Source organism: Musca vetustissima, unplaced genomic scaffold, assembly GCF_032173495.1.
Source record: "Musca vetustissima isolate MV318-11 ecotype Yass unplaced genomic scaffold, APGP_CSIRO_Mvet_v1 utg20051, whole genome shotgun sequence".
Taxonomy (NCBI): Eukaryota; Metazoa; Arthropoda; class Insecta; order Diptera; family Muscidae; genus Musca; species Musca vetustissima.
Genome location: NW_026879680.1, coordinates 98,512 through 111,211, shown reverse-complemented (window position 1 = coordinate 111,211; position 12,700 = coordinate 98,512). Strand labels below are relative to the sequence as shown.

The 12,700-nt window shown below is 38.5% G+C and overlaps 1 protein-coding gene across 1 annotated transcript in view; it reads right to left on the bottom strand.

Moving 5' to 3' along the window:
- LOC133324724 (uncharacterized) overlaps positions 1–12,700 on the bottom strand; it is a 41,841-nt gene that overhangs the window by 16,199 nt on the left and 12,942 nt on the right. Inside the window, 9 exon segments of the mRNA XM_061533562.1 lie at positions 3,307–3,432; positions 4,991–5,397; positions 5,476–5,941; positions 6,080–6,316; positions 10,065–10,289; positions 10,382–10,475; positions 10,538–10,704; positions 10,766–11,255; positions 11,368–12,336. Coding sequence (XP_061389546.1) covers positions 3,307–3,432; positions 4,991–5,397; positions 5,476–5,941; positions 6,080–6,316; positions 10,065–10,289; positions 10,382–10,475; positions 10,538–10,704; positions 10,766–11,255; positions 11,368–12,336 — 3,181 coding nt within the window.

Here is a 12,700-nt window from a genome sequence, read left to right as displayed (position 1 = left end):
ATAAAGTCCATCTTCGAACTTGACCTGCCTGCAGACAAAAGACGACTCTATGCAAAATTTTGACGCTCTATCTCAATTCGTTTAGACGCTAGAGTGATTACAACAGACAGACGAAAAGACGGACATGCTTAGATCGTCATAGAATTTTACGCTGATCAAGAATATATATATATATATATATATACTTTATAGGGTCGGAAATGATTATTTCGATGCGTTACAAACGGAAAAACAAAAGTAGTATACCCTCTATACTATGGTGGAGGGTATAAAAAAACATTTTTAAATAATCCACGCCTAATTAACATCTGTGAAAAGACATTTTTTAAAAGTTCCATCACCTGTGGTACAGTGCATTATGTCTTTGTGCATATGTTTGTAACAGCAAAAGGAAACGAGATAGACACATGGTTCATTTTTAGAATATGCATAGAATCACCTTCTAAGTCGATTTACGCATGTCCGTCCGTCTGTCCATGTTAAATTGTAAACAAAGTACAGGTCGCATTTATGATCCGAATTGGATGACATTTGGCATAGATCACATATTTGGTCCAAGGACGAACCCTATTGAAATTGAGAAAAATTGGTTCAGATTTAGATATAGCTCCCACATATATTTTCGTCCGTGTTTATGTAAATGGTGCAACTAAGTCGCTTCGATTTGCACGAAATGTGGCATAGCGTAATGATTTAGATATATATATATATATTTCATTATCGTCAGGTTCGAGTTTTCTTTATCAAGATTTCCTTAGAAAGCGGAACGACTACAACCAATAGCTAAATTGTCTTAGAATTCCATAATTTGTAGGGTAAAACTCACTATTTCGAGTAACGATTAAAGTATGTAAAGTATGTGTAAGATAACCTCTACACACGGAACTAATCAGCTAACTATTTTAATATAAGAAGGGGAACTACCCCTAAAAGGTGGCGAATATTAATAATTTTTGGTAGGAAGATTTGGTTACCATATGCGACTACAAAATACCAAATTACAGCGAATTGGCTCAAGAACCCTAAAATACCGAAAATTGAGGGTGTCTTATATGTTGGCTACCCGAAAAAATGGGCCAATATTTATAATTTTTACTGAAGAAATTTGGTACCCAATAAGAACCCATTGCACCAAATTTCAGCGAATTCGGTTTAAAAATACGCTTAAACCCCACAGAATACCGTAAATTGGGGCGGGGGGTACCGTTATATGGAGGCTACCAGAAAAAGTGCACCGATATTTATAATTTGTAATGGATACATTTGGCACCCATAAACAACCTAATGTACCAAATTTCAGAGAATTTGGTTGAAAAAACGCGCTAATGAATCCAAAAATACCGAAAATTGGGGCTACCCAATAATGGACCGATATTTATAATTTCTAGTGGAGACATTTGAGGCCCAAAAAGAACCCAATGTACCAAATTTCAGCAAACTCGGTTGAAAAGCGCGCTCAAGAACCAAAAAGGATCGAAAATTGGGCGGTACTCTTATATGGGGGCTATGCCTAACCGTGGACCGATATAGCCCATCTTCGAACTTTACCTGCCTTCAGACAAAAGACGGAAGACACTAAGGAATCCAAAAATATCGAAAATTAGGGCTAACCAAAAATGGACCGATATTTATAATTTCTAGTGGAGACATTTGATGCCCCAAAATAACCCAATGTACCAGATTTCAGCGAATTCGGTTGAAAAGCGCGCTCAAGAACCAAAAAGTATCGAAAATTGGGCGGTACCCTTATATGGAGGCTATGCCTAACCGTGGACCGATATGGCCCATCTTCGAACTTTACCTGCCTGCAGACAAAAAACGACTCTGTGCAACATTGTGGCGATCTATCTCAATTCCTGCAGAAGAAAGCGTGATTACAACAGACTGACGGACAGACAGACGGACATGGCTAGATCGTCTTAGAATTTTACCCTAATCAAGAATATATATATATATATATATATATATTTTTTTTTATATAGTGTCGGAAATGAATATTTCGATGAGTTACAAACGGAATGACAAAACTAATATACACCCTCCATACTATGGTGGAGGGTATAAAAACAATCTGATTTAAATTGTCAAAAAAAATATTTTATCAATGAGAATCCGAAATATAAAATTCCAGTTCATTTGGTTGAAAAACATTACGACTTTCTTGTAAATAAAAGTCCCCCACTGTGCCATGCATTTGATATTCTCACATTAGTCATAATCAATACAGATAACGACGAAGATGAACAAATTGAGCTGAGAAATGTACGATTATATTTATTTCAATACCACAACGCGTTCGATTTGGTTCTTTGAATTCCATACGTTATTTTATACAACAAATTCCAAAAAGAAAAAAAAAAAATAATAATAAAAAAAAAAACTAAAAAAAAATCATGCAATTATTCACCAAGCTACTGATCATAATTAGTTTGTTAGCTAATTTTCAATTGCACAATATCGCCGGTCCGGCTCGTGATGGTTATGGTGGGGGTGAGTTGAAATGGAAAACAAAGAAAATAACAGAAATTTCCATGGCATTATTTCATAATTTTGGAATTTCTTAAAAAAAACAAAAACAACAATAAAATGTATTTTCAAGGTTATAATTGACGTATGCTTTTTTTCCTTCTTTTTTTCTCTGCACCCGACCTCACCTTGGGCCTGACTCTGCAAAATGTTTCACATAGTTATGACACAACTGGTATTGCCCAATTTATGCGAACAAAAAGGCGCAGATTGGTGTACGCTTGAATGTCAACTATTGGGTGGACGTGATGGTCGCTGTGACAAAAGGAGAATGTGCAATTGTCGTCCATTATAGGAATGACAGACAGACAGTCAGTCAGTCATTCAGAAAGAAAATAAAAACCTGCATGCCAAGGCGATTAAATTAGAAGCGTAATGTTATATGCACTACTCATTGTCTGGTGTTAGTATATTTGTCAGTGTATCAATCTATATGTATATGTATATGTGTGTTTTGTTATTGTTATTAATTTCAAAATAAATAAATAATTAATTTTTTTTTTTGTGAAATCTGACCTTTTTTCTTTGGTGTTCACTTTCTTTCATTCATACATATTTTTGTATTGTTTTGGTTTTGTGTTTTTTTCTTTGTGGTTTTTACTCCTCTCTCCGATTTTTATTTTTGGTTTGGCTTACTTCGTTTGTCCTATCGTTTATATTTTCTAAGCTAAATCTATTCGCTTATTTAGCTGAGCATTTTCTTGTTGTTGTTGTTGTTGTGTATTTGTTGCATTGATTTGTGCCGCTGTTGTTGTTGCTGCTGTGCTATGGAATACAAACCTGGAACGTTCGAATAGCGATGGATCGGTATAAATGGGTTCACTGGGATCCTCGAATTGATTGGGTCCTAAATTGGCATTACGCATTGGATTTATTACGGGCAGCTGACACATTCGTGCTAAATTTCTGAAAGGAGAAAAAAAAACAAAATATGTTAATGAGTATCTAATAAAAAATTGCTGAAATTTAAAATGTTTATCACTACGAGGGGAGCATCTGTGGTCATTATTATTCCCTTCACCACACTGTGGTACAGGGTATTATGCCTTTGTGCATATGTTTGTAACATGCAAAAGGAAACGAGATAGACACATGGTTCCTTTTGAGAATATGCATAGAATCACTTTTTAAGGGAAAAATCGGTTCAGATATATTTTCCCATATAAATTTTCGTCCGATTTAAGGTAAATGGTGCACCAAAGTCCCTAAATATCTTTCGATTTGCACGAAATTTGGCACAAAGTATTGAATTAAGGTGTGTGGTGTGTGCTAAGTTTCATGAAAATCGGTTCAGATTTATATATAGCTCCCATATATATTTTCGTCCGATAAATGGTGCACCAATGTCCCTAAATATCTTTCGATTTGTACGAAATTTGGCATTTGGTGTAGCGTACTGAACATAGTTTAGAATGATGTGTGTTAAGTTTCGTCAAAATCGGTTCTGATTTAGATATAGCTCCCATATATATTTTCCTCCGATTTTAGGTAAATGGTGCACCAGAGTCCCTATATATCTTTTGATTTGTACGAAATTTGGCACAGCATAATGAATTGGGTCTAGAATGACGTGTGTTTAGTTTCCTGAAAATCGGTTTTAGATATATATATATATATATTTTCGTCCGATTTAATGAAAATTGTGTACCAAAGTCCCTATATATCTTTCGATTTCCATGAAATTTAGTACAGCGTACTGAATAAAGTCTACAATAATGTGTGTTAAGTTTCGTGAAAATCGGTTAAGATTTAGATCCAATATATATTTTCGTCCGATTTTAGGTAACTGGTGCACCAGAGTCCCTATATATCTTTCGTAATGAACTTGGTATAACCTATAAGTTAGATATATAAATGATGCACCGAATTCCCCAGGTGCGTCCGATTGGCACAGAATTTTGCACCACTTATAGAAGTTATTATGAGATAACGTGTGGCAAGTTTTGTTGAATTTAGTTCAGATTTAGATATAGTTCCTATATATAGTTTCGTCAGATTTTAAGTAATCGGTTGAAATTTGGATAGAGCTACCACATTTTTTCCCGATTTTATCTAAATGATGCATCAATAACTCAAAATGTGGCCGATATTCTGTGACAAGTTTCGATGAAATCGGCTTAGATTTCGATATAGCTTTTATAAATATTTTGTCCGATTTGAAGTAAATGGTGCACCAAACTCCTCATGTTTATAAGATATGTATCTAAAAAATCAACGGGTATCCGACTGATATATGTTTTAAATTGATTTACATAGTTTTGTCCCATTGTAAGAAGCAACTCTATATCTGACCAAATGAAAAATTTAGTATAGGTTGCAGGAAGATATGTTTATGGGTCCAATTTCATTTTACTGATCCTTCAAAAATGTGACGTCTGTTAAGATTCATCTGTTGAATATACCCAAAGTATTAATACCCAAATAATTTATATTAATAAAATAATATCAAACCATAATTACCCACCCAGTGGCAAATGTCTTGTGCAGGGAACCGCCAAACATCGAGACATTCGAACGGAAGGCATTTGCAGAACGATTGGCGGTGGTGACATTCGAACCGCCACCACTACTCGAACCATTTGGCATATGACCGATTTCACTGAAACGTTCATGAGTGCGTATCGATGAAGAGTGGCCCAACGAATGAATGGGTGAATGACGATCGGCAATACGATTTTTTGACATTGTCTTCCAATAGCGACGATAAGCCAGACCGGAAACTAGGGTTATGCTCAACAGTAAAATCATGAGTAAAATAATCGCCGTAATTAACCCGTGATATTCGGATGGTGTAAGGCAAACCGTTTCCACTGGTGCCACCAATTTTCGGGGGTAAGATTCATTTTCGATTTCTTCACGACTTTCGAAGACCTGCAAGGGTAATAAATAAGATAAATATTGGAGAGATTATAAAAAAAATAATCGATAAAGTGAAGGAGTAGGATATACCTCTATCATTTCCCTAACTTGTTCGGGTTCTTCATTTTCTGCCTCTGTCGTATTATCTAGAAAAATATTGAAAAATTATATTTTCTTTTCTTCTCTGTTAAGATTTAGCTCACTTTTATTACCCTCACCCAGGGTACTGGTCACAGTGGTACTATTCACTTCCGTTAGCTCATCAACCAAACGTTCTGCCACCGGTTCCAACGAATCTTCTGTACTTGTGACAATTTCCTCGCTTAATGTTTCGGTGTCATTTAAAGATCTACGCCTCCGTCCAAATGATGGCTCTTGCCTACCCGCTGGTCCTGGACAATAAGCCGGCTGACAACCATCACGACAAGTACGTACAGTTGCCTCAAATACCAAGAAATTTGATTCGGGAATTTTGAAGGCATTAAAGCGAGCTTCCAAGGTGTCGCCATCACGTAATTTATCCAATTCGGGGAAGACATAAGGATCCACAGGACAGCTAAAGAGAAGCACAGAAATTAAAGTTTTAAATATTAAATTGTATTCCCGTCCTATGGATCAATTCTTGTTCCATGAAAATGCGTCATTCGATATTCGAATTTCCATCGAAAAAGAATTCAGCAATCGTAAAACTTACCCAAATCGATCAATCAGTTGTATACTCCTGCCCGAGTATGGATCACGAGCCACAACATTTGTGGCAAATATATCTGTGGCATGATTATAACCATCCAAGGCCTCTAAACGGAATGTCAGCGGATCGCCCACAGCTATTGTTGTTGTCGGCCTACCCTGATACAAAATACTCAAACGTACCTTTGAACTGAGCGTATTTTCGGCTGGTAAATATTCAATGGGTATTGGACTGCCGGAACTGTTGGGATCAGAAAGACTTTATACAACATCGTATTGTTTGGAATTGCAACAAAATGTTTTCGTTTTGAAATCGTTTTCACTCGAAGATACAAAAATGATTTCAAAATGCATTTTGTTTGCTTTTGCTGGTAGCTAAATACGTGGGGATTAGTTAATAATCTACTTAAAATTAATTCTCTAGTTTTTTAATAGATCAACAGATTTTCAAAATTGTCATGCATTATTTCATTTCAATTACAAAATTAATTTAAATATTTTTACTCAAATTAAAGAGGTTGGCAACTCTAAAAATACACAATGACTACTTAAAGCGTTTGAAAAGAGAACTACTTGCTAAAGCCTAGGTTGCTGGCTCAACTAGAATGGAAGCAATTGATTTAGTACATAGCGCCAAAAAGTATGCTTTAGAATAAGGCATTGCAGCTACACAGAGAGAAGGGTTGTTAAATGCTTTTGTTTTGTCCATTTAATTGCGATAAATGGAAAATTTTTTAGTTATTTTAGGAAAATATTTGTTGGATATTGATAAGTCAGAGTCTCGGGGGGTAGGATCTATGGTTTGGAATAATAATCAGATTATAACTAAAACAAGTTTTTTCAGAAATCCACTTTCTTTATGTTACAAAATCTAGGGGTGATACAAATGAGGGTGGAAAATTCTTAAAGGGCATAAAAGCCATTGGTGAGTATATTAAGAAACCAGAAGGACAAATTCTACATAGACCAAGTTTTAGAATTATGGCGTGATGGTTTTTTGGTGGCAACTCTAGACTTCTTGAAAACACAGACCATTATTTATTTACGACTTTGTGTGATAATGGATTGAACATGGCTCCTTAATTTAGCATGGAAATCCAGACGGTCATCTTTAGTGAGTATTTTGAATGCGCCTGAAAATGCATTCATTGAGTGCCTTTAAAAAATAAAGACTATAGCCCTATTGAAGGACGGAACAGCCGAAATGGGCTGTAAGTTACCGAGGTCTCACAATTTTTTCTATAGGAAAAATATGAGACCCAAGGGTCTGACAATTTTTCCTACTGAAAAAACCTGAGTCCCATGATATTGCAATGGCAGGGGAAACGATAGAGAAAATCAATAAATGGGATCGTGAACATCCAACTCACGAGAATAACGATCACTCAGCTCGCAGTTGGGTATGTCACGCTCATCGTAATTGCTTACCGCGGTGTCGCTACAACAAAGATATTCAATACCAGTTTAAAAAAACCCACCGAAATTCCATCCCTACTCACCGATAATTGAAACTACGACATATGAAATCCCTAGTCTCCCCACATTCCCGCTCACACTGTATCAGTGAGGGTACAATTATTGCGCGACGTATGAAATTTCTTCTCATTTTGTGGCGTGCTCAATCAATAAATGGGGCTTTGAACTGTTTCCGCAATAACCGTATTCTGATGATCAGGGTCCTATTCTATAGGGTCCTATTTCTATAGAAAAAATATGAGCCCCATGGCTTTCATAATTTTTTTGTAGAAATTTTTCGTTGCTTCACCATGACATTGCAATGGCAGGGGAAACGATAGAGAAAATCAATAAATGGGGCTTTGAACTGTTTCCGCAATAACCGTATTCTGCTGATCAGGGTCCCTTTCCTTTTCTTGGATTTCAAAGGAAAACATCGATAAGTTCTGCCGAAATTGTTAAATCCTCCAAAATGAGGTGGTCATTCAAAACATACATAATCGTTTGGGACCTCTTATGGATGCAACAAAATTATAGACAATCAGGTATGGAAATTTCGATAATATTACCACCAAAATATCAAAAATGGGACGGGGCATGGGGCCTATATCCATATATGGATATGAGAATTTTTCTCCACAATGACATGGCAATTTAAAACATATAAAATCGATTAGGACCTCCATAGAGATGCAAGTAAATGAAGGATACTTAGGTTGAGAAATTCGGCTAGGATCTTCAACATATCGATAATGTGGGAAGTATTTTTGTACCCAGCAAAAAAGCGGAATGCTAATTTATTTGTTTGAAAAATCATTTAGAACCTTAAAAAAATAGAAAATGGGGCAGAACACTTGTAAGTTCACGCCAAAAAGACAACATGGACCTACACTAAACTTTTGCGGAAAATTTCACAATTTAAGTCCCTGGAGTATCCAAATACAGCCTCTGGATATTGCAAATATATTCTTCACCTCTTTAATAAACCGGCATGTTAAATGTCAATCCATTCGCTTGCAAAATGCGAATAAAAAAATTCTGGTTCACCTGGATAGCGATCATGGGGTGGATGTCCATAATCCTCAACATTGAATCAATAGGCAATCTACCACCGCGAAAAATTGTGCCCCAGTCCGATCCATAAAGGTTGGCACTGCCATTACAGTCATCATATTTACTGGGATAGCGCAAAGGATTATGCAACCCCGTGCATGTTTTTTATCCTCCAGCAACTTGGAATGGCGAATTATAGCCAAATCGTTTGAAATAATTCGAACAGAACTTCCTTAACTGGCTCGAGACAGAACATTTGATCCATACATTTGTTCCAATCGCGTTGGTCTCGTGGATAGTTTTCTAATTTCAAATACCATGCTTTGATATGTCATCCTCCACTTGATTTTTTTCATCGAATTCAAGGCCTTCCACTTTTAAGCTGGAACATCCTTTTGAGCTGGGACACCCTTGTCCATTCGCCATTTCTTTTCACATTTGCATCTAGTATGACCTTTTATAGCAGAATGTTAAACAGGTCACACGACAAACTGTCACCTTGTCTGTATCCTCGGTATTGAAGGGCTCCGAGATATCCTTTCCGACTACTGACCTTGTGCCAATTGAAGTTATCCTGCATAGCCGTATACGACCTTATAGTCGACGAATAAGTGGAATATGTCGATGTGTTTTTCATGGTTCTTTTTCAGTAATTGGCGCAGAGTGAAAATCTGGTCTATGGTGGATTTGCCAGGTCTGATGCCGGATTGGTATGCTACAATAATGTCATTGACCATTGGGGGCTAGACCGAAATAAGGACCGGTTATAACGGATTTCAATATCAAATATACTAGGAGTAGTATGAAAGAAAGCACAAGCTTTCATAGCTCTATCTTCAAATATTGGTACTCGGATTTCAAAGACCAACAGACGGACATACAGATTTGATTAATTCGATATAGAGTAGAATTCCGACCAAAAATTACCATATCTATTGTGTGGCGTTTCACTTTGACATGATATGGATTTACAAAATACGTCAAATCGACCAGGAACCGTTTATTAGTTTTTTATCTGCTTGGAGTTTTCTATACACCTTTATATGGAGGCTATAAAGGTGTATGTACATGGAACTCGGAATACCAGATTGTAATTATTTTGCCCTAAAATTGGACAGGATCTTCGGGCAATGTAAAAAATGTGCCTATATTAAAAATGTTCTCTAGAGATGTTTTTACCCTCTAAAAATCAGGAATGCCGTATTACAGCCTTTTAGATTGGAATATTCGGCTGAATCACTTAAATGGGGCAGTATTTGTATTTGAGGATAGGTAGAACTTCCCACGCTTGTAAGTTATTAAGCTGTTTGTATTGATCAACGCAGGATTTCATGCTTCTTCTTCCTCTTTTCCTAGATATACCTTTCTCTCATAATAACAACACAAAAATACTATTTTATTTTCATGCAAAAATATATAACCAAAAACAAATTCTTCTTCTTCAACAAAGTTCTACACATTTTGCCAAACCATTAACATACCCAGCTCCAATATAACCTGAGGTGACAACAGCCTCACCAGGACCACGGAAGACACAAGTTAAATTATAACGTTTGTCACGACTGGTCTGGACATTATCGGAGAATTGGACAACAACGATGTTGGTTAGAGTGTCACCATAACGTTGGGTGCCACAGTCGGGATAACCCTGAGGACCGCTGATGCGTAGGACATTCACTGTGCCACCATTGCCACGGAAGAAGCAGCTGTAATGACAAAAAGGAAAATGATAATAGGAAAAAAAAGTGATGGAAAGTATTAGTTATCAAATCAAATGGAAAATCCCCATTGAGCCTACCGATCATAATAGCCATAGGTATAAATGCGTCCCACAAAACCTTCAGGTGTTCGAATGGTGAATTCCATGCCCTCTTCATTGCATGTTTGGGTAACTACAAGAGGAAATTCATAACTCAAATAAAATGTTTATATCAGACAACCTGAGTTGACCTACCGTCCATACACTCTCCATCACTTCTGCCGGCACTGCTTCTCTCATAGAAATCGTAATTGGCTGCATCGAATAAGCTGGGATCGTGTACATCCAACTCACGAGAATCACGATCACTCAGCTCGCAATTGGGTATGTCACGCTCATCGTAATTGCTTACCGCGGTGTCGCTACAACAAAAATATTCAATTCCAGTTTTAAAAATCCCCCCGAAATTCCATCCCTACTCACCGATAATTGAAACTACGACATATGAAATCCCTAGTCTCCACACATTCCCGCTCACACTGTATCAGCGAGGGTACAATTATTGCGCGACGTATGAAATGTCTTCTCATTTTGTGGCGTGCTGCTACTTGCTTAAAATTATCACTTTCCTCACAGCGTGTTATTGGTGGTCTGGGAATGCCGGCCGGACCGCCAGGACCTCCCGGTCCACCACCACCATATGATGCTGGTGCCAAGGGTGGTGGCAAAGCTCCCGGTATTGGATGATCATTGGGTAAAGGTGTCAGCGAACCACTACCAGGACCTCCAGCTCCACCGGGTCCATGGTAGGGGCGATTATAGGGCATATCATAGGTATAACCTCCAGAATTTGCTATGGGACGACGGCCAGCTGGTCTATCAAAATCGCGATCATAGGGACCAAAGCGATCACCATAACGTTCCTCATAGTCCATATCGTAATATGGTGGAGGAGGAGGTGGGCGATTGTAACCTATTAAAAATCGTACAAAATTTAATTTCGTGAAATCTACCCCCTCTTCATGATCGGAGATGAGTTATATTAGTTTATTAATGGTTTAGTATAACACTACCCCCCGCCTTACCTGCTCTAAAGCCTCCCGCCGCCGCACTGCCTTCATAACGATTGCCATATTTGTAAATATCTATGGGATAACGGTCATTACCTACCGGAAAACGATTGGGTGAGGTAGGAGGAGGTGGATATTTACCACCTCCCACGGGAGGTACTATTGGTGCTGGTGGATAACGTTTTGCTGAATCAGGTTCGGGTCGACGAGCTCCATGTACTATATCATCTCCAGGATAACGGGCATCTGGTCCATACCTGCCTCCCGAGCCAGGACGCAAATCATCAGGATAACGTGAATCATATGATGAAGGTCTAAAACGACGATCAGGGAAAATACCTTCAGGATCATCACGTCCGGTATAGCCACCAATGGGTTCTCTCATATTGGGATACCGTGAAGGATACCGACCAGCATAACGATCTTCAGGATAACGATGTCCTGGTAAATAGGGTCTATAGGGTACATCATCATCGGGTGGATATGGTCGGGTATGTGGCATATCTGGTGGCAGGGTATTATCCTCGATCAGTGGATAACGTCCACCCAATGGCCGGCGTATGGGTGTATAACGATCTCTGGGTATATATCTATCCGAATCGGGATAACGATCACCATAACGATCTGATTCTGGGTAACGGCCAGCATATCTGTCCTTGGGTGGTGGCAACTGTTCATCATAAGGATAACGTCCAGGTGGGCCGGGATAACGATTCATATAGGGTCTATCTCGGTCGGTTAGGGGATACCGATCACGATCACCAGGATAACGGTCACGATTGGCAGGGGCATAGGGATCTCGACCACGATCACGATCTTCGGGGTAACGTTCGGGATCATCTGGATAACGATCACCTGGCAAACGATTGCGATCACGATCTAGCGGTAAGCGATCACGATCCAGCGGTGGTATACGATCCCTATCTCCAGGCAAACGATCCCGATCCAGAGGTGGTATACGATCCCGATCTCCTGGCAAACGATCTCGATCCAAAGGTGGTATACGATCCCGATCTCCTGGCAAACGATCACGATCTCCAGGCAAACGATTACGATCAGCATCCAAGGGATAACGATCATCGTCGTAATAACCACTGGCAGGACCACCACTTGGATAACGGTCGCGATCTCTGTGGCGATCGCGATCATCATAATCATCGGGGAAACGGCCCCCTGCACCACCAGGTCTAACTCCACCTGGACCACTAGCACCAGGTCTTGAACCCGGATAACGGTCTGCAGGGTTAGTGAGTTAACATTGTTTTGTTATTATTTTATTTTAGTGAGGTTAGGTTGCATTTTTATTGTGAGAAATCATTTTTTGGTTTCAAATTCGGTGTTTTGAAAA